The sequence below is a fragment of the Lepisosteus oculatus genome, chromosome 9 (assembly GCF_040954835.1).
Source record: "Lepisosteus oculatus isolate fLepOcu1 chromosome 9, fLepOcu1.hap2, whole genome shotgun sequence".
Classification (NCBI taxonomy): Eukaryota; Metazoa; Chordata; class Actinopteri; order Semionotiformes; family Lepisosteidae; genus Lepisosteus; species Lepisosteus oculatus.
Window position 1 is genome coordinate 19,409,891 of NC_090704.1, and position 20,288 is coordinate 19,430,178.

The 20,288-nt window shown below is 41.1% G+C and overlaps 1 protein-coding gene across 4 annotated transcripts; it reads right to left on the reverse strand.

The window, feature by feature from the left end:
- Window positions 1–7,682: 7,682 nt before the first annotated feature.
- Window positions 7,683–19,349, reverse strand: zbtb37 (zinc finger and BTB domain containing 37). Of its 4 annotated transcripts, none has more exons than XM_015339309.2 (5): window positions 18,869–19,349; window positions 12,288–12,438; window positions 11,530–12,182; window positions 11,092–11,191; window positions 7,683–8,391 (listed from the first exon to the last, which is right to left on the reverse strand). In XM_015339309.2, exons 2-5 carry the CDS (start codon window positions 12,426–12,428, stop codon window positions 7,900–7,902), a joined length of 1,386 nt encoding a protein of 461 aa, XP_015194795.1. In that variant the 5' UTR covers window positions 12,429–12,438; window positions 18,869–19,349; the 3' UTR covers window positions 7,683–7,899. The 4 variants fall into 4 exon arrangements, with proteins under 4 accessions (XP_015194795.1, XP_069050359.1, XP_006643141.1 ...); XM_069194258.1 differs by adding an exon at window positions 16,151–16,273 and having other exon boundaries at window positions 11,530–12,438; XM_006643078.3 differs by having other exon boundaries at window positions 11,530–12,438.
- Between the last annotated feature and the right edge of the window lie 939 nt (window positions 19,350–20,288).

The window sequence follows — 20,288 nt, forward strand, 5'->3', positions numbered from 1 at the left end:
TAACCGGTGACTGTAGTCTGTTTGACAGGATACAATGTATGTGGAGATACTGTTATAAACTAGATAAAGCTACAGTGCAGCTCTAGACAATACCTGATACCACTGTTACCATGGATATGAGCTTAAACTCTAATGATATGTTTCTATATAATGATCTGAGAACTCTGCTTTTTCTTAGGGATGAAAAGGTCTTTTTTGCAGTATGGATAGGTCTATTGTTCCTTTCTGGCTCAAGTGGAGAAGGTGCATCCTGTTTTGGCCCTGGAGAGCTACAAGAAGACATCTGTTCTCTGTAACTGAGCTCTGTTCTCAGTGAATTAAATCCATGACTTAAAATAAGACTGGGGTTTTCCAGGTTAAGCGTAGAAGACAACTGCGTGACAGTCTGATCATTGGACGCTTAAACAGGGCAGTGCAAAGCTGTTCAGGAAGCTCTGGTATGGAGGCAGAAGTCCTTGTCACTATACTGCAGCCTGGGAACTTGTGAGTAAGGGAGGTGAGAGAGGCCTGTTTTAGTTCTTGCCAGTACTCTGGGCTTTATGGGCTAAAAGGCCTATCCTGTCAATGCACAAATAGTATTCACTATTGTCAAACGTGCAGCAGTGAATGGGCTGGACAGAAACTTCATAGTAGAGGAAGGAACAGAGGGCACTAATTTGTTAAATCATAAATCAAATTTCACCTTATTCACAAGTTTTGTATTCAATAAAACCACAGAAAACTCAGGATGTAGTAAGGGTTTTCTGTTTTTATTTTATATTCAGTGTTTAAATAAAAAATGCACAACTTTAGTAACAAAGGAAAAAAAACATGAACACCATACAGCATTCTTACGTGTTTCAGCACCACTGAGTTAAATACACAGCTAAAAAATATATCAGGGAAAGGGGCTTGTTAAAAGCTTTAGAAAAACCCTGTAACAGGTAAATATGTATTCACTCTGAACACAAAATACAAAGGGACAGGGTTCAAGTCAGTGGGACCTGGAGTGGGATTTTACTGTCCCCCTTCAGTTCAGACACAGTCGAACACCTACAGGATCACATGCATGTCTTTAATTCTCTACCGCTAAAACAAAGCCTTCCTTTAATGAGGTTAATAATACAGTCTGATTGCACTGATCAGGGCCACCCCCTTACTATTATTATATTTTAGTAGAATTAAAGCTTAATAACCCATGCATTTATTTAAAAATCAATCCCACGAGTGTCCCAGGGCAACAGTGGGGCGTTTCACTGGCTAAAAACCGCAAGATATATTTCACACAAGGAGTGCCCAGAATCAGCATTATTAGGAAAGCCTTTGGCCTTCTGTGAAAACGTGAATAAAAATAATTATATAACCTATCCTTCACAGTAACACTTAAAGTGCTTGGTTTTGTAAATAAACTGACTGAGGTGTTAAAATGAGTTGAAATACTGTAATTGTAGCTATTGATGCTGATGTAGTGGTAGTATAGGTTGTTGTGTTGATACATATTTACAAGGATTCCAAATTAACCTTTCCTTGTGGAAGATCCCAATGCAATCTGATGACACACAGGAATACAGCATCCACACAATGAACAGACAGACTGACAGAAAGATATGTTTGGAAAAATGTTCTGCTGTGGAACCAGAGGAATAGGCTTATATGCCTTTTCGTACTGAAGCAACAATTTTTTCTATTAACTATGTTAATACAAAATGAAAATAGCCTACTGTTTATAAATTATCATTGACTGGGCAGCTCAGGGTTTGCGAAGAATCACAACTGAAGCAGGTTCCACAAGGCTGTGTTGATAAAGCCTCCCCCACCACACTGCTATTAATCTGTTCCACCTTATTAAAGATAACACAGAAAATAACCTATTACATGTTAGGGTCATTTAAGAGTCTCTACAGTTCTTTTTCTTCAAGTTTTCATAACATTAAGGAATTTACTGCTCCTGTTACACAAGTTTAGTGTGGATGAAAATATTCTATAGTAAAAGATGCAAATATCTGCAAATACATAGTTGAGTGCTAAAATGCAACAGAAAAAACTGACAAATGAGACTCCAAATTAGATTTAATTTGCTCTACTGGTGCATTTTTTTGTAAAGAGAGCCTAGCAAATCCATACAACAACATTCATCTTCAATAGCAAGCAGTTGTGGGTTTTTCACATTGAGTGAAATGGTCATACTAGTTTATTCCAGACACACCATCTGAAAGAACTCTCTTATTGACAGGAAGTGAAGGGGAGGAATATAAGGGCTACACAGGGTTCAGAGTCTCATATTTTACTCACAGGCAGATATGGACTTCAAAAACAATACCAGTGACTAGGTTTTCCATTTTCACATTCTCACACCATCTCTCACAACAAAAGGTTTACAACTGTTTTAGCTGTTATTGCTGCCCAAATGAACTGCTAAAAATTATGATTCCACAGGAAAAAACAAGTTGTATTTTGTTATTGCAAAAGAGGGTGAATGGCATACTGAGAGAGCAGACACATGTAATAACGTTGAAAATGGAGTAGAACGGAGATCAATCTTTTACTAAGAAATACTGGCATGTTGCATAAAGAGCTGCAGTATTTTGTAATCTAGTATAACACTATTTTTGAAACTGTGCTGTTTAAGGGTAGGTTAAGCTACCAAAACCTATAGCAGAAAGCAGATATCTTACACATTAGTGTAAAGAGAAACACATCTATCTAAAAAACATTATTGAAAACAATAATGAATAGGAACAAGCAGAGAAAATAAAATGTTCTATTAATCACACCTCCATAAACTTACCAGAATTTAAGTTAAAAAATTTCAGTTTCATGTGTTAACTCAGTCTTTCCTGTAAGGATATGAGGGTCACCAGTCAATTACAGGGTACACAAATACAGGCACCTCTTAGAGGTTTCGATTAACCTATCCAGTAAAGCTTTGGAAGTTAAGAAAATTAGAACACTCAGCAAAAACTCATGCAAGAATGGGGAAAACATGCGTTTTCAGTGCGAAAATGAAGCAAGGACCCAACAGCTGTGAAGCAGCAATGCTTACTATACTACCCCACAAAAGACGTTCTTCTATGAAGATTTCAAGTGATTCTTGTTTAAAGAATTCCATCAATGGTTTCCAGAGTGTAAAAGTAAACAAAAAGTGTGTTACAGAAGGCTATGTTTTGAAGTACAGTAAACTGAAAGTGTACTTACTACAGACCACTATAAAGAAAACTGCTATGTAAATATTTATAATGTACAGCATTTAAGGTCGTCCCTGAATCCTGTCATTTAAATTAGGTGCACCCATGCAAGTCCCCAAAGCACACAACAGAAAACTGCTGTTAGCATACTTGAAAGTTACTCAAATATACCTGTCTTTTTGTATTCCATGTGTCTAGGGGCTCAAGGCTGCAATATACGGACTTTTGCTTCTCTTAATAATAATAATTGCTTACACTTATATAGCGCTTTTCTGGACACTCCACTCGAAGCGCTTTACAGGTAATGGGGACTCCCCTCCACCACCACCAATGTGCAGCATCCACCTGGATGATGCGACGGCAGCCATAGTGCGTGAGAACTTTCACCACACATCAGCTATCAGTGGGGAGGAGAGCAGAGTAATTAAGCCAATTGGGGATTATTAGGAGACCATGATTGGTAAAGGCCAATGGGAAATTTGGCCAGGACGCCAGGGTTACACCCCTACTCTTTTCGTGAAACGCCCTGGGATTTTTAATGACCACAGACAGTCAGGATCTTGGTTTTACGTCTCATCCGAAGAATGGTGCCTGTTTACAGTACAGTGTCCCTGTCACTATACAGCAATTTAGTTGCTGTATGAGTTCCCATGTTTTCTTTTTTGAAAATCTTGGACTGGAGCATCTGCCTTGATTATTTCATGCTGTTAAAATCCTGTAGTGACCAAACAAACAAAGCAAAATATCTACATGCACAATTTTCACCCTCAAAAGAAAAGCTTGACTGCTCTTTGTAATCCAACTTTACACAGGAGGAAAAACTTAACATAGACTTTGGGGAAGATATCACTTAAAACAGGGCTCTGTTCTCTTTAAAAACAATTCTATTTCAATCTCTCCTACAGCCACTATGAATGTGGGATTCATCCTGAAACTGTTCTTAACTGAAAGAAGTGGCAAGTGCAACATTACACTCTTCAAGCAAGCCAGTACTGGTCACAGGCACAAGGCAGATGAAGATATCATATCACTGTGTAGTCATCGTTTAATGACTACCTAGTATTATGCCTGGATGTATCATCTTTGTTAAAATAAACCTGGTAACCTCCAAAATAACAATTAAAGGACAGTTGCATTATTTCACCCTGCCCTAAACGGTGAATAACTAAAACTTCTATTTTAAATGGTTTAATAATATAGCAGGTACCAATATACCTGCACTCAGAAAAAAAAAATAGTGGCAAATGTCCTGATTCCAATGAGATACCAATGGAGATATGTGAACTAAAATGAAAATCAACAATAAAAATGGGAATTTTAGCTATTTGCGTTTTATTGACAAAAGTCTCCATGTGCTATAATTTGTAAAAGGTGCACGATGTTCTCTAAAAAGTTGTTAACACAATTCTCTTCTGCATTAAAACTACTTTTCATTATTTACACAGTAAATAGAAATTTGGCTCTCACATTTCCTATTAAAGCTTTTAAAAAGCAGTCTAAATCTGTATCAAACACACCCAGCATAGATAATGATGAAGCATCTGCAGATTTACAATAAATATAAATGCTTACAGTTTATATTTTTCTGCTTTCCAGGGTGTCATTATAGTATTTCAGATCAATGCTTTGCACATGTAGTAAAACGGAACATGAAGATACCTTTAAGAAGGGCTGCCCTTCACAGTGAAGTCATTGTGTAAATCAACAGCAGGATGGCTAAAACATGGTGCAGAAAGTGCTATTAATGTGACAGTAATGTGTAACAAAGCTATCACTGCTCACCCTTCCACACAAGTGGAACACAGACCCAAGCACAGTTGCCAGCAGTCTGGTCACTTTTGATTGACACTACCGCCGCGTGGAAGGCATTCAGTTTTCTTTTTCTCACACTGCAGCAGCCGCCTGCTTCTCTGAAAGAAATCTAGCACTAAGAATCATCTTCCAAGCTGCTCCGCAGCTCATGGGCAGATGCACTGGACTAGAACACGGAAGCTCTCCCACATAATTCCGGATCCCCCAGCATGTAACAGCAGCTTGGAAACCAGCTCAAATCTCTCCCAGGATGTCTAAAAATAGACCAAAACCTGCAGCAGCTGTCTGCTCGCTCTCACTCACAAATATTCATTTGATATGGGAACAAGGTTTCTTACTGATTTGAGGCTCTGACTCTTACATTAATGTAAAAATGGAGAAGACAACAAACACAGAACAAAAAAAAAAATCAGTAGCCGTCTGAACACACACCATGTAAAACCTGGCGCACACCCATTTATAATTCACAGCCCATTGCCAAAGTAAATGAAATCCTGCTAACAGTCCAAATAAGCATTTCTCACTTTGCTAAATTTAGCTTTTTAGATAATATAGGCTTATTTGCTGTACAAATAGAATTTAGCTTAAATATATTTGTATATATTTATAGAAATAAAAACCTTTTGTTAAAGTAGCTAGTGTTTCATAGTCCCATTTTCTTTTATAAGTGCTCGTTGTCGTGATCTTACTTCCATGATGGAGGAAAAATGAAAAGACCCTTCATTCCTTAGTTTTTGTTCAGGGAAATGACGCAGTGGCTGTGTGCACTCTGGGAGCACAGCTCTCACACCCCCATATTTCCCGGCAGTGTATCTGTACTAGAGCTCTATCAAGTGCAGAAAGTCTCCTTTGCTTACCCACTCGTGTTGAGAAATCTTCCTGCACAACCCGCCTGGACATTAATCAAAAGTCTATACAGTCTTAAAAAAACATCAGTGGAGGTTTCAATGGCGTAACAGTTGTAGTATTTCTTTATGCAAAAAGAATTCATTGCTTTAGGATTTGTAGGGTCTCTTTTTTGGTTCAAGTGTGCTTCCTTTATTTTGTCAACGCAAAAGAGAACTAAACGTTCTTAAGAGCATCTTCCTCCAATTGGCACGATTAAACCCATCCTGTAGTTTGGCTCTGTCTGTAGGATGAGCGAAGATCAGCTGCCCTACTCGGGCAGCCGCAAACCGAGGACGATTTTGACAGAAAATAAAAAAAGTCACATAGCATCCGGCATGATCCCAACCTTTTAAAAACTGGAAAAAAACTGAAAGGAGGGAACTGAAGCCAGGGCTCCTGTAGCAACTCCATGAGCTTATTGACTGTGCTGAATATAGCAAATGAGCAGCTGATTTAACAAGAAATTAAATGGACCAAGAAATATCATAACATTTGTGGAATTCTAAAGGAGTGGTGTTATCATTGTTGCTTTCATAGCAATGTCTTGTTATTGTCTGTGGGAGATCATTTCAGCAGAGACTGTGGTGCATGCATTCACTGCTGCAAAACTGCCCAATGAGAACGGACTGTAATGAAAGACAATGCACAAAGTCAGCACCGGGAATTAATCCTGATTCCTGTGGAAGATCTTGTGATCCAGGTTCCTCCAAATACACTGGATCTGGAGCTTATCCTCTGTGCTCTGTCAGAGATTTGGATTGGAGGGGGACACTTGGATCTTAGGCTGTAGGCTAGGGAAGGCCTCAGTGCAGGTTCCGCAGTAAAAATAGTCTTAAGAAATGTGATCAGATGCTCAAATAGATGGAAATGCCCAGTGGTGAGCAAAGAAAATTAATTCACTCATTTAATGTGGGATCCTAGGAAACAGGAGGAGCCAGAAGGATTACAGCGTATCAGAAGCAACCATAAGTAAGCTGGTGTTCAGAAAACTTAGCAGATGGCTCTCCTATCTGACTTCAGAGCTGCAAGATCAGCAGCTAATGGTCTCAGTCATTTTATCATCCCCACTGCAAACTGCACCTCAGTTTCTTTATGTAGCCAACTACTTTCATTTTATCCAGCTTAACAGCTGTTGTGTTAAACCTGACCCTACAATAACTGCGTCAGTGTTTTCAAGCTTTAAAAAAGTACGCCGTTAATATATTGAAATATTCCAGCAGCACGTCCGTTTGAAACTGAACGTATTTCTGGCAATCTCAACAAGATTGTCTCAAGGCAAAAGGTGAGGTCAACTTAAATTAATAAATACTTGTTTTTGTATTTACTAAATTAAAAAATCCATTTAAATCAGGATTATATAAAAGTCAAGGTTACAAAAAAGAATGGTTTATTTCCAATCTTCTTTTTATGTTTACTTTAGTGGTAAGCTCCTTGGTGCTTAAGGTTTTGGCAAATGTCCTTTTAGGACTTTAAAGTGAAACTGTCACTCACCTTAAGAAGGCCCCACCTTTGAGCAGAGGCCACACAGCAGCACTGGCATATCTGGACTGGGACAGAGATAAGCCATGAAGTCCTGGCTGAGGCTCTGAAGCTCATTTCTCTTCTACTATGAGTTCAGTTTGGACCCACACAAGAGGCCAGAGAAATAAAAATCACCCCGCTGCAACCCTGCGTCTCCTCTGCTTCAGTGACACATGGGGTCAAATCATTTACTTTGCGGGGCACTAGGGTGGAAAAAAAAGTCTTCAATCTAATGCTGGGAAACTGCATCTTTTTCCTTGTGCATCTTTATTTTGTGAGGGCAGATGGGAGAATTTGGCAATAACTTACTAGAATCCTGCCATTACGTGTGCTGAGAAAAGCCTTCGGCCTCCTGGCCATAAAAATACAGTCCAATCCATCACACATACGAGTAGGGCGCTGGGCCCCCTCTTCTGTAAACACAGCTCAAGGATTGCACCTGGGAGAGCAGAGCCTCACTCGCCTCCTCCCCCAGCTCTCCCTGCCCCGCCCCCCTGGCCAGAGATCGGAGCGATCAGTCGGGCCCGGTGGTGGACACCGAAGGCTGCACCGCCTCGCTGAAGGCGGCTGCGCCCCCTTCCTCCTGCGAGGGAGACTCGTCCTCGTTCTGGCCGCGCGAGGGCACGGTGGTCTCGGGGGAGGCGCTGTGTGAGACCTCCTGGGGGGCGCAGCCAGGGTGGTTCTTGCGGAAGTGCTGGTTGAGGATGGCCTGGAAAGGGAAGCTCTTGCCACAGACGTGGCAGTGGAAGGGCTTGTTGCCCGTGTGCTTGCGGATATGGTACTCCAGCTGGTCCTTGCGTGTGTACTTCTTGCCGCAGATGCGGCACACGAAGGGGGTGATGCCCATGTGCAGCCGCATGTGCCGGTCCAGGCTGCCCTTCTGGTTGAAGGACTTGCAGCAGTAAATGCAGGTGAGCCGCGGATTGTAGCGGAACCAGCGGTCGCCTACCTGCTCGCGCAAGTACTCCTCATAGCCACCCACGTCGAACACTGTCTGCTCCTCGCCCTGAAGGGGACAACAGGAGGACAGCGTTAGATGTAAGCAGCTAGTGGATATATACAAACTCCCTTGATCAGCTCTCGAGCTTTTAACACACTTTTGTCGTCTCCCTCAAAGTTAAAGTCTTACTGCCAAACCAACCTTTGATACAAAAAACAGATAAAAGAAGAGAAAGAAAAACCATGAACAACAGACAAAACTAAATACACTATGCTGCTACATTTAAATTAAGATATCCACACATTTATCAGTAAGTACTCTAATAAACACTTTTATAACACTTTTAGAACAGAGACTGAATAGCCTCAGGGCAGGTGCTCTTCTGAAAACCGCTCTGTTCTAGATTTCACACATCTTAGCACATGCCGAGGGAAATGCTTGGTGGGAATGGTTGCTGATTATCTTCATTTTTTTATTTAAATGTTTTGCATATGTGGAAGCAACAGATGGTCACAGCCAAATATTTTACAAGCACTGTGGATTAAAATCTGCACCTGTTTCCTCTCCCAAGTGGCTACTTTCCCACACTAGACCATTACAGAAAAAGTTAACATGCTCTCAATTGTTGCCCAGTAAAAATGGACCATGGCTTCCTGATACACACCAAACATTCTGAGCTGCCTGTGAAAAGAGTCTCTGATGGGCTTTCTTCACTATCTGGTGCACATTGGTCACCCATTCCAAAGTGGAGGAGATCGTTGTGCCAAGAAACGTAAAGGTATCTGCCATCTCCACTGACCATCAATCTAAAGAGGTTGTAGTTCATTCTTGTCACATTTGAAATGAAAGATTACTTCTTTGATTTTAGTAACATTTAGCTAGACATTGGTTTGACTGCAACAGCTCACAAAAGCAGCCACCTCCTTCCTTTAAAGAGATTTGTCATTTTTAGTTCTTAGCCCAGCCATTGTGGTTCAGAGGGACTGGGATAGGAGCCCTGCCAAATTAATTAATTTCACATATTCGGTAGGACATAACACAATCATTAGCATACAAGGAGTACACAAGTGGTTACATACAGCAGCTCTGGGGTGCACCTATATTTAAAACCAGTGGCTGAGAGTGTTTCTGGTGTACTTTGACCACCTGCCTCTTGCCTGAAAAAAATCTGGAAACCAGAAACACACTGATTGATTTACACCCATGTCAATTCAGATGATGAAAGAGCCTCTGGGGGACGTCTGTGTTAAAGGCAGTAATCACTGAATCATAGCCAGTATTTAATAATTGATTTATTGATTTCTTTGGAAACGCAGACTTAAAACAAGCAGGAATCCTAGACTGTTGCAGTGACACATTAAACACCTTAGGATGGGTGACAGCTGATCTGCACATGATTTTAAAGTTGAACCTGAAACATGATCTGGGCCCCCGGCTTTCCTGCCATCTTGTTTGCGAAACTGGTATCTAACCTCATGTTCACCAAGGATAAAGGGAGGGGAAGAGGTTTCTAGAAATATATAAACTATTTGTTGAAGGCAGTCTTGTACCTCAAGTCTACTGTAGAAATTGTTCAACTTGTCTGGAAGCTTTGGATCATCATCAAGAGGGTTCTTGCCCAGTCCGTAATCTGCTGAAGGCCCTGCCTTACCCCCTTCCTGTCTTTGCTATTCATTTTGCTTTCTAACTGATCTCTGTATTGGGCCTTTGCTTTCTGCACTGCACACCCAAAGTCATATTTGGTTGCTTTATATAAATTTCTATCACCACACTTAAAGGTCTCTTTACAGGACTGAACACGGTAAAAATGGCTTTTCATAATTTCAGCCACAATCATTTTTTTTCTGTTGCTACGACTGACAGCCATCACAGTTAAATTTCTCTTAAAGTTGCATTAATGTTTGAAGTGACCAGATGAGTGTGTGATCTGACACCAGACATTATCAAGTTGCAGACCCAGCTCTTTCTTTAAGGCATCACTTTTTCCACTTTCAGTCTCATTCGAGACTGACTTGTGAGAAATATACAGGGAATACTTTTAGCCATGCAGACTAATTTAATCTGATAAATGAAACAAAGGTGAAAAAAGGAAGAAGAAATCCCATCACAAGAAGACTGTGACACTACTAACATCCTATTGTCTGTCTGGACCTTGGAACCTCTGACAATGAATTCTGGCAGGGCCCTATGATTTATCCTTAGCACGTCTCGTCTTTTTCTTAGAGGATATGCTCAGATGGTGAGAAAAAAGAAAATGAAAGCATGCTGAGGTTTTAAACTGGCTTCATGCAACTATCACAATCAGCTTCCTGACAAAGATAGTGTTATCTGATATGTTAAAAGACCTTTATGCTGTCTCTGCTTATGTTTTCCAAGTTGCTTTCACATTCTGTGTTGTTTGCTTATTCAGTCTAGATGTCTACTCTTAATGATTTAAAATACATTGAGGCCTCTGTCTGCAGTGTTGCAATGCCACGTAGTCTAAGCCACAGACACACATGGTCATCTTTATTAACTCAGGGCTAGCAAAAGATTAAAATCCACAACACACAGCACCCAGAGCATTGATAAGGGGTGATTTTCTGTAGATGGTCAACTGATGTCCTTGTGTTAGTCTTGGTTTCATGGCAAAAACGTCCATGGCTGAAATCTTCCTTCCTGAATCTAAAGTTTGTTTCCTGCTGCCTTTGTGGGGCTTGAAAAAAAAAAAGACCTTAATCCAACAGGGAGCTCAGGATCGCCTGAAGGTGAAACAGGGTAGTGTACCTGTGAAGTGGGCTGTCTCTGATCATCCACCCTCCATGGAGACTCGCTCTTGGCTCTCTGCCGCTCCGCCACCACCACCACACTGCCCGTGGGGCTGAACCTGGCAGAAAAGAGACACCCTATGAGGAACAAACTCTTGCACTCACTCATCAATACAGACTACCACTATCAAAGACTACCATGTTAATACAGCGACCCAGATGCTTACACACACAAAAGCATGTAGATGGTCGGCACTTACTGCTCCCAGCCTCAGAATCCAAAGGAAATTTCTGCTTCTCTTTCAGTAGTTCAGCACTTAATAACACCTAAATAATTCACATCCTGTAGTAGTTTTAGCCCGATTGTGAATCTTAACTTAAGTTTTGACATGATTTGCCATTGAACTCCCGAACTGAGCTCCAGGCATTCAGGCCGAGGGCCTGGCTCCACACGTACCTGTCTGTTTCGCTGAAGCTGCTGGAGGGCTGGGAGCCCTTGGCTCCTGAAGCCCCCATGCTGAAGCCCTCCTGGGGGAGTGAGCTGTGGCCAGTGGTGTCGATCATCATGGCCGTCACTTCCTCAGCACTGCTTCCCTCCTCCCCGGAGGCCTGTGTCTCAGCTGCCATCCACTCCTCCAGCCGCTCTGTCTTGATCCGCAGTCCGTCCACCACCCGCACATCCTCATCCAGCGCGCCCCCCCGCCCCGCCTCTAGCCCAGTCTCCACATACCACTGGCCGGCCCGGTTGATGCGCAGGATGGGCTCCTTGCCCAGTCCCTCTGAAGCACCATGCTCAATGATCTGGGGGCTCACATCAATTACCCCTCCCCCACTACGACGGCTGCCCCGGGGGCTCCCATGACGTGGGCTGAGAGAGCGGGGTGCACCACCCCGGCTGGACTCCAGCGACCGGTCCTGGTGCTTACCCCGCGCTCCCTGGCTCAGCTCGGCCTCCACGTCAGCCACGCTGATCTTGAAGTGGATGCTCTCCAGGATCTGGGTGCACTTGTCGATGATGTGCTGCATCTGCAGGAAGCTGGCCGCTGTCAGGTAGCTGATGATATCGGCCAGCTGCAGGCACAGTCGGCCGGTGTAGCAGAAGGAGAGCAGCTGCTCAAAGACAGTGGGGTTACGGATGACGGACAAGGAGACTGTGCTCATCTCGCTCAGGGACATGTGATCACGGAAGTAGGGCGAGCTGGCAGCCAGGACTACCTTGTGAGCACGGAAGCTCTGTCCCTGCACGTTGACAATGATGTCACACAGGCGGCCTTGCATGCGCAGCTGATTCAGGTGGGACAGCACCGAGTTACTGAAGTCAGGGATCTCTAGCTGGATGCTGCCGGCTCGCTCCATACTGGGTAACCTGGAAAAGAACCAGGACAGAGAGATGGGAATATGAATATAATTCACATCTGCTTGTTCACAATTTGCTCAAAATGAAGGAAGTCTGAAATATCCACAGTCTAAAGATGGGCATGGGGGTGGGCGGTATAACCGATATAGACGGTATACCAGTAGAAATATGTGCCACGATATGGATTTGGCTATACTGTTTATACCTGTAAAGAATGGATTTTGATGTTTACATAAATGGCGCCGCCAGCATCGTTGCAAAACGGGGTTTGGAAATTTTTATGATTGACCTGTCATAGTTTAAAATTCTGCCATATTTTAGCTCCAATTATAGAATTCTTTATTTAGAATCACCTAAAGATGAAACATGTATGCGAGTATGACGAAAGCACGAGAATGCGCTCCGAATCAAGCAGTTCTAGTGTCAATGTGGAAAAAAAAGGCACAATGCAGACATTGCTGCCTGAGTCATTAACTAGTCATTGTCCTTATGATAAGAAAAGCCAGTGGTGGAAGGACATTATACATACCATAACTGTGTACCTGTGTAAGGACATGGTACCCATCCAAACCACAGAGAGATGGCTTTAAGGCACTGGTGAAAACACTGGATTCCTGCTATGTAACACCAAACCTGCAAATATTTCAATCAAACCGAAATCCCAAAGTTGTACAGCATCTGTCCTGATAAAGTGGAGGAAGAACTTGCCAGTATTACACACTTTTCTACTACAACTGACCTGTGGTCGAGCCGCACTTCACAGCCATACTTTGAAGTATTACATATTTACTTATTTAATTTATGTTCATAAGTTTATTGTATTGTTTCAGTTCTGCAAAATAAAAATGTTCTTAAAATGATCGACTTCTACTTCAGTTCAATGTGAAATTTCAAAAATACTAAAGGAAAAACACAGTAGCTAACCAATAGTTAATAATAACCTAATAGTTAACTCCAGGCAACTTATTTACTATCCAAGTCTTGTACTCCTTTTAGAGCATGTTCTATTGAAAGGATGAGAAAAAAAATGTATATTATATGTTGTAATGTATATCATTACCGTCCAAAACTAAAATTATACCGTGATATAATAATCTTTATATACCTTTAAAGGTGGCTTCTCAAAGCGCCTAACAGAATGACAAAAACAACAACAATTAAAAATAAACAATAAAAAATACACAAGATAAACACAATGAGAATACACAGAGGAGCCAGTAGATGGTGGTACTAAATACAGTAGAAGCAGAAGGGTAAGGAATAAAACCAGTTAAGCAAAGGCTCTTCTAAAGCAGAAGGTTTTGAGGCTGGATATGAAGGAGTTTAGAGAAGGTGACTCTCTGATATCCTTGGGGAGAGAGTTCCAGAGCTTAGGGGCATAACAGGAGAAGGCCCTGTCACCCATAGAGTGTAGACAGGCTTGGGGGACAGTTAGGAAATCAGAATTAGCCACGCAGAGCCTTATAGGTGAGCATGAGGATTCTAAAGTAGACACGAAACTTGACAGGAAGCCAGTGCAAGGACTCCAGGATAGGAGTAATGTGATCACTTAGACCTGGTCAGGAATCTGGCTGCTTAATTTTGGACATACTGGAGTTTGTTCAATGTGCATTTAGATACCCCCCAGAGAGTGGAGCATGACAGTAGTCAATTCGGGAGAAGACAAATTTGTTGATCAGCTTTTCAGCCACAGTTAGTGATAACTAACTTGATAACTTGAAGAAAAGGTCTTTTAACACCATACTGCAGATGTGGGTCAAATGTTAAGCCAATCAAAAATCACCCCAAGGTTTTTTCAATTTAGACTGAAGCTCAAGTACAGTAACATCCACAGACAGGGTTACAGGACTGGCTTTACAAAGTTGATGGGGGGTGCCAATAAGCATGATTTTGGTCTTGTCACCATTAAGATTAAGAAAATATTGAGTCATCCAAGTTTTTATGTCAGAGATGCTATTAGAAACAGCCACATCAGTGTCAGGTTTGATATGGATGTATATTTTAGTATCATCAGCATAGAAATGATAGTTGAGGCCATGTGATCTTAAAAGCTGACCAAGTGGAAACATGTAAATACTGAAAAGTAGGGGACCAAGTATTGAGCCCTGAGGAAAACCAGACTTAATGTGACCAATTTCAGACCTAAATCTGCCAAGAGAGACAAAGTGACAGTGATCAGCAGTGTCAGAAACTCCAAACACAGTCTCAAGACGAGAAAGTAAGCTGTCATGGTTAACAATGTCGAAAGCAGCACTGAGATCAAGAAGAAAGAGAACCAGAATCAGAAGCTATTAGAAGATCACTGGTAACTTTGACCAGGGCAGTTTCTGTGCCGTGAAGTTGACGAAAGCCAGATTGGAGGGGTTTAAAAAGGTTATTTACAATAAGGTGGCTATATAATTGAAATGTGACAGCACGTTCTAGAACTTTTGCAAGAAAGGGTAAGTTGGAGATGGGGCAAAAATTATTTAGATTGTCCAGAGCCATGTTAGGCTTTTTTGGCACGGGGGTAATGGCAGCAGTTATTAAGGACCGTTGGTACAACACCAGTGCTCAAGGATTCATTTTTGTTATATTGAAGACAACGGGGCAGAGAGAAGTGAAACAGGACTGAAATAAAGTGGTGGGAATGGGATCTTATATAGAGGTGGTGGATTTCATGCGTGAAACTAGTTTACTGAGGGATGCAGAGTCAAGAAGAGTGAAGTTGGAGAGAAGGGAACCAGAAAAGTTGGATAAGGAGGAAGGAGATGTGTGAATGATATGCATTGTGGAGAGAAAGTTATGCCAGATGTTGCCGATCTCGGAGCTAAAGAAATCTAAAAATGTGTTACAAAGTTACAAAATGTGGTGGGCCAGTCTGTTGATGGTGGAGAAAAGGTGTTTAGGGTTGTTATGGTTATTTTCAGTGATGTGAGAGAAGTAGCTAAATCTAGCAGACTCTGTCATATCCTTATATTCAGACAAGTAATCTTTCCAAGCCTGATAATGTACGTTTAGGCCAGAAAGATGCCACCTATGCTCAAGTTTCTGGGACATCGAAGATGGTCAGTGTACCAGGAGGCAGAGCGAGAAAAAGAGAGAGTTCGAGTTCTTAGAAGAGAAAAGGTGTCAAGGTAGATAAAAGAGTGCCATTAAGCAAATATATTTTGTCCTCTAGCAGGTCAGAGGTAGAGAAACAAGATAAGGAGGACAGAACAGAATTTGTGAACCTAGGCTGATCAACTGATTGCCAGTTGCAAAAATGTACGGAGTGTTAGTGGGAAGTATTAGAAACAGGTAATTCCAGATTGAAAAAAATAGCTAAGTGGTCAGAGAGGCTTAGTTCAAGGGAAGTGCAGTGGGAAGCAAGAGTCATTTGCAATGATTAAGTCTAGGGTGTGTCCTTCGTTATGTGATGGGCTACGAACAAACTGAGTAAGATCAAAGCATCCCAATAGAGCTAGAATATCCTTAGCCAAACTGGAAAACCTTGAGTCAATGTGTATATTAAAGTCCCCAAGAACAAGGATCCTCTTAAATCTGAGGCATAAAAATGAAAGTAAATCCGTAAACTCACCTAAAAGGGCACTGTTAGGTTTGGGTGGTCTATAAACTGTGGCAATGATAGTAGAGTGGGGTACAGAGACATTTAAAACAAGACACTCAAAAGAGGAGGGAAGAGGTAAAGTAATGGGACTTAAATTTTAAAGAAGATTGTAACTAACAATTATGTCCCCACCTCTGCCTGAGAGACGCGGAAGGTCAAACAACCCATACCCAGAAGGGGCTAGTTGGTTAAGCAGGAGACCATCGTTTTGTCTGTGCCAGGTTTCGGTTAAGCACAGAATGTCCAGTGTTTTATCTGAAATAAAGTCACATATAAAAAGAGACTTATTGTTCATGGAGTTTAGTGCTGATCTGGCCAGTCTCGAGGATCCAGGGGGAAGCAGAGTGGGTTCCAAGTGCAGTAGTGAGAGTAATTTTTTTTAGGTCGGCGCTGGTGCAGGATGGACTTCCAGTCTTGCGCCAAGAGGCAGGGATAGAGACTCTGTGCGTAGAAGAAGGAAAGAAACAGCGTTCTGTGCCGGGATGGATGGAACGCATCGGTTATAAGATCCCAATATTACAGCAATAATCAAATGTGTCTTTTACCAGGAAATCATTCTGTTTTAGTTGCAGCCGTTGCAGTGAGGTGTACCTTAGAAGCATGTTAGAAGAATCTGCGACGATGCAACAAGACGGGAAGGAAATCCTGAATCAATGCAGTAGCAGGAGGTTAAAAGTAATCAGCTGAACAATTTCATCGGGGAGTAGTCGGCTGTAGAAGCAGCAGTCACAATGCAAGTGGATGTCGTGTTTGTAAATTGCAACGTGAAGCGGATTTAAAAAATGGCGGCAGAGAAAGAAAAAAAAAGTAGAAAAAATATAAATATATTAATTTTAGGCCGTATCTCCCAGCCCACTTTGTTAACACTTCCAGAATATGCTGGACCAATTAAAAAACCCTACACAGAAAAAAGACTGATCATGTACTTCAGGTACCAGTTATTTCAGCACATAGCCTTCGGCATATAGATAAAAACAGCACAGTGTCACATTACAAGTACAATTACAGCACAGAGCCATCTCCCATTACACCCAAAGCAATTACAACACAGTGCCATCACCACAAAGGCCACTGCAGCACAATCCCATTTCTCATAGATCATCAAAAGCACAGTGCCATCATTACAGTGACAGCATCACCCATGACCACACAAAGCCAACACCACATGGACTATTGCACATTGCAGCTGCAATGTACTATTTATATAAATCCTTCCTTGGATGTTTTTACAATTTGTTGTGTTGCAACCTCAAACAGAAATGAGTACAAGACATCAGGAAAGGAGTATATAACATAATGATATTAAAGATTCCCAAGAGCAAACATTATGAAATTGAGTGAATACAGAACCACCCAGACACTTGCTAGCAACTGGCAAGAAGGAGCTTGGTTAAAGAAGCAACCGAGAACTAAGTGACCACCCTGACAAAGCTATGGAGTTCCATGGCTGAGATGGGATCACAACAATGACAGCAGTCTCTGCAGCACTACCCAGATTTAAAGGAACAAGTAATAGGTTTATCCCATGCTGAAAAGAGAAGAAAGGAAACACAACCTTTCGGTTTTGGAGCCTTCTTCAGGTTTAGGTTCAGGTTTACCCAGATTTAGCCTCTATGGGTGGGACTCTAGATGGGTAGTAATGGCATACGACAAACCCTGGAGACCAGTTGGCAGAAGTTTCTTTCATCTCATGAAACAAAAACGGAATTATTTGGCCTGAAAGCAATACTCTATGCTTGCCACAAAGAGGACGCAACAATATTTCTACAATGAATCGATATGGTGTTATCATCTTTTACAGTTTTTCCATTGTTAATGTTTGCCTTTTATCTTTTTAAAAAGTATTACTTGAAAGTAATGTCATTTTATTAGTCTTTTAAATTCAAAGGATAATATTAATTGAATGTTTATATTTTCATTGTTTGCTTTTTTAGGTTACATGCACTTTAAATTGTTGTTTTAAATCTTGTCCTGTTATTTCAAATTAATAAAATGTGACTTAACCATGGATTACAAGCACCTGTACAAGAAAACATAGAGCGAGCTATGTATGTTCACTGTGAAGCATAAAACGCAAACTTGTAATTTCTGTATGTTAAATAAATGTAAACACCATTACTCTTCAAAGGAACAAGTAATAGGCTTATTCCGTGCTGAAAAGAGAAGAAAGAAAACACGTTTCGGCTGTGAAGCCTTTTTCCGGTGCTTCGGCGCTTCGAATAGCGAAACCAGAAGAGAAATTGAGTCAAATTAGAGAAAGTATAATCTGTGCTCATCAAAGATAGAAGTCGGCCACCCAACCAGTGGATCCAACACCCAGTTATTTATAAATCCTCTAATAAGCCGGCGGAAAAGTGAGGTGACTTGTTTGAATACAAATTGAAACTCTTGCACATTGGTTAACTGTCTTATTTCACTGTGTATTGCACATTCAAATCTGGAGCAAAGGTGCGCTCTCTACCACAGAAGCTGTTGGCCACGGTCCTTAGTAGGACAAAGTGTAGATTTGAAACTCTGAAAATATACTCAACTTCTTTACTTTCTTTCTCTTCTGTTTCTAAGCATAACCTTAACTGCAATTATAAGGACACAACGTGTAATATTAATTTTGCAAGGCACCTCTGGGCTTGTGAAGAAAGGAGCTGGTTTGACCATGGCTTTTAAAACAACAGGAATGACGTTGTGTACATCAGACACGCTAACCTATCTGATCACAATTCGGACCCATGTCGACAACCTTAGATTTTGCACTACATTAAATTATTGATCCCCCTCCAGTTTCAGCTGCACCTTAATGTATCACTAAACTGAGCAATTAGCTTAATAGATTAATCGAAGTTGCTGTCTTACCTTCTTTATCTGGTGGAATGCGTTGAAAGCACGGCAATGCCTGGAAACACTGCTTCTATTTAAATATGTTACCAGCACATGGATTAAGGGGGTTTCTTGAAGCCTATTTGCACATCCCTGAGCCCTTGTCGTCACCGTTGATCCGCTCGACTGTGTTTGCCTGCCAGCTAATCCTCGGCACTGCTACCTTGCCATAGCTCATTAGACCCCGCCACTACAGCATACTAGAGTTCGGGGATGAGCTCAGGCCTACCCGATCCCCTCTGCGCCCAGGTCTGAGGAGGGGGTTGGTGTAATCCTAAATCACAATTAAAATTCATGAAACAAGCTATACGGACCTATATCTTACTTTAAACTCCAGCTAAGGACAGTTCTGCATAGAAAGATTAAACGCACATAACTGAATAATAAAGTATATTTTCGAAAAAATATTTCTTCGCCTTTCCCCTTTTGCAGCTCATACTCGTCCATTACAAGGGGCGGGCCCCAAAATTGCAGAAAGTGTTTGGCGTTTCGGGAAGTGTTGTTTTTCAGGAAGCAATGGACCGAGAAAGCTGGTGCCACGCTGGTTGGGTTGAACATCAAGTCCCATCTTGCCTTGCTTGAAAACAGAAGAAAAGGATTCTGGCACTTGCAGTTAATTATTTTATAGCCAAAACATTAAATGCCGGCCGAACACTGCACTTATATCTTAAAGGCTTTTTGCCGAAAGAAACAGCTATCCATAATAGGTCTCTGTACGTTGCTGAAACATCAGAAGGGAAACATTTCTTAAAGAATTAGATATTTTGTTTAAGAAAAAAACAGCGTTTCACTTGATTCGATTAAGATAATATTTTTCTATATAAATGCTGTTTTGTATTAATAATAAAAATTGTAGTTTGTTTTTATTCGAGTCGAACAATTTTTTACATCGCCTGATTCGAGGAAAAACGTTTTCATCCAGGGTGAAAAATGTAGTAGAGATGTAGTACTGGGAATCAAACGTAATCTCAGGCTATCTGATTTAACAAGTCTCTTAAACATGTAAAATATATTTTATATTAATATAATTCTGTTAATGATTGCACCATTAAATTAACGTAGGATAGTTAATTCTGAAATAGCAAACACGAGATGATAATCATGGAGAAATTTTAGTTCTTCTGATTGAAACGAAATCAGAAGAAATGTTAATGTTTCGTAATCACAAAACAGTAGGTAAAAACTCAGTGAACAATAACATAATGGAACATGATGGAAACTGTAAATTTGTGGTTACAAAATACCCTAATCTAGCATACAGAACTTTAAGAAGACAATTCTCGATGTGTTTTTTAAGAGTTTGTTTTCTTATTTTTGTTTAAATACAATGAGCAGTTTACCCCCCATTCTGTAGAGATCATTGGTATTACATTTGAGATAATGCTCTAGAATAAAG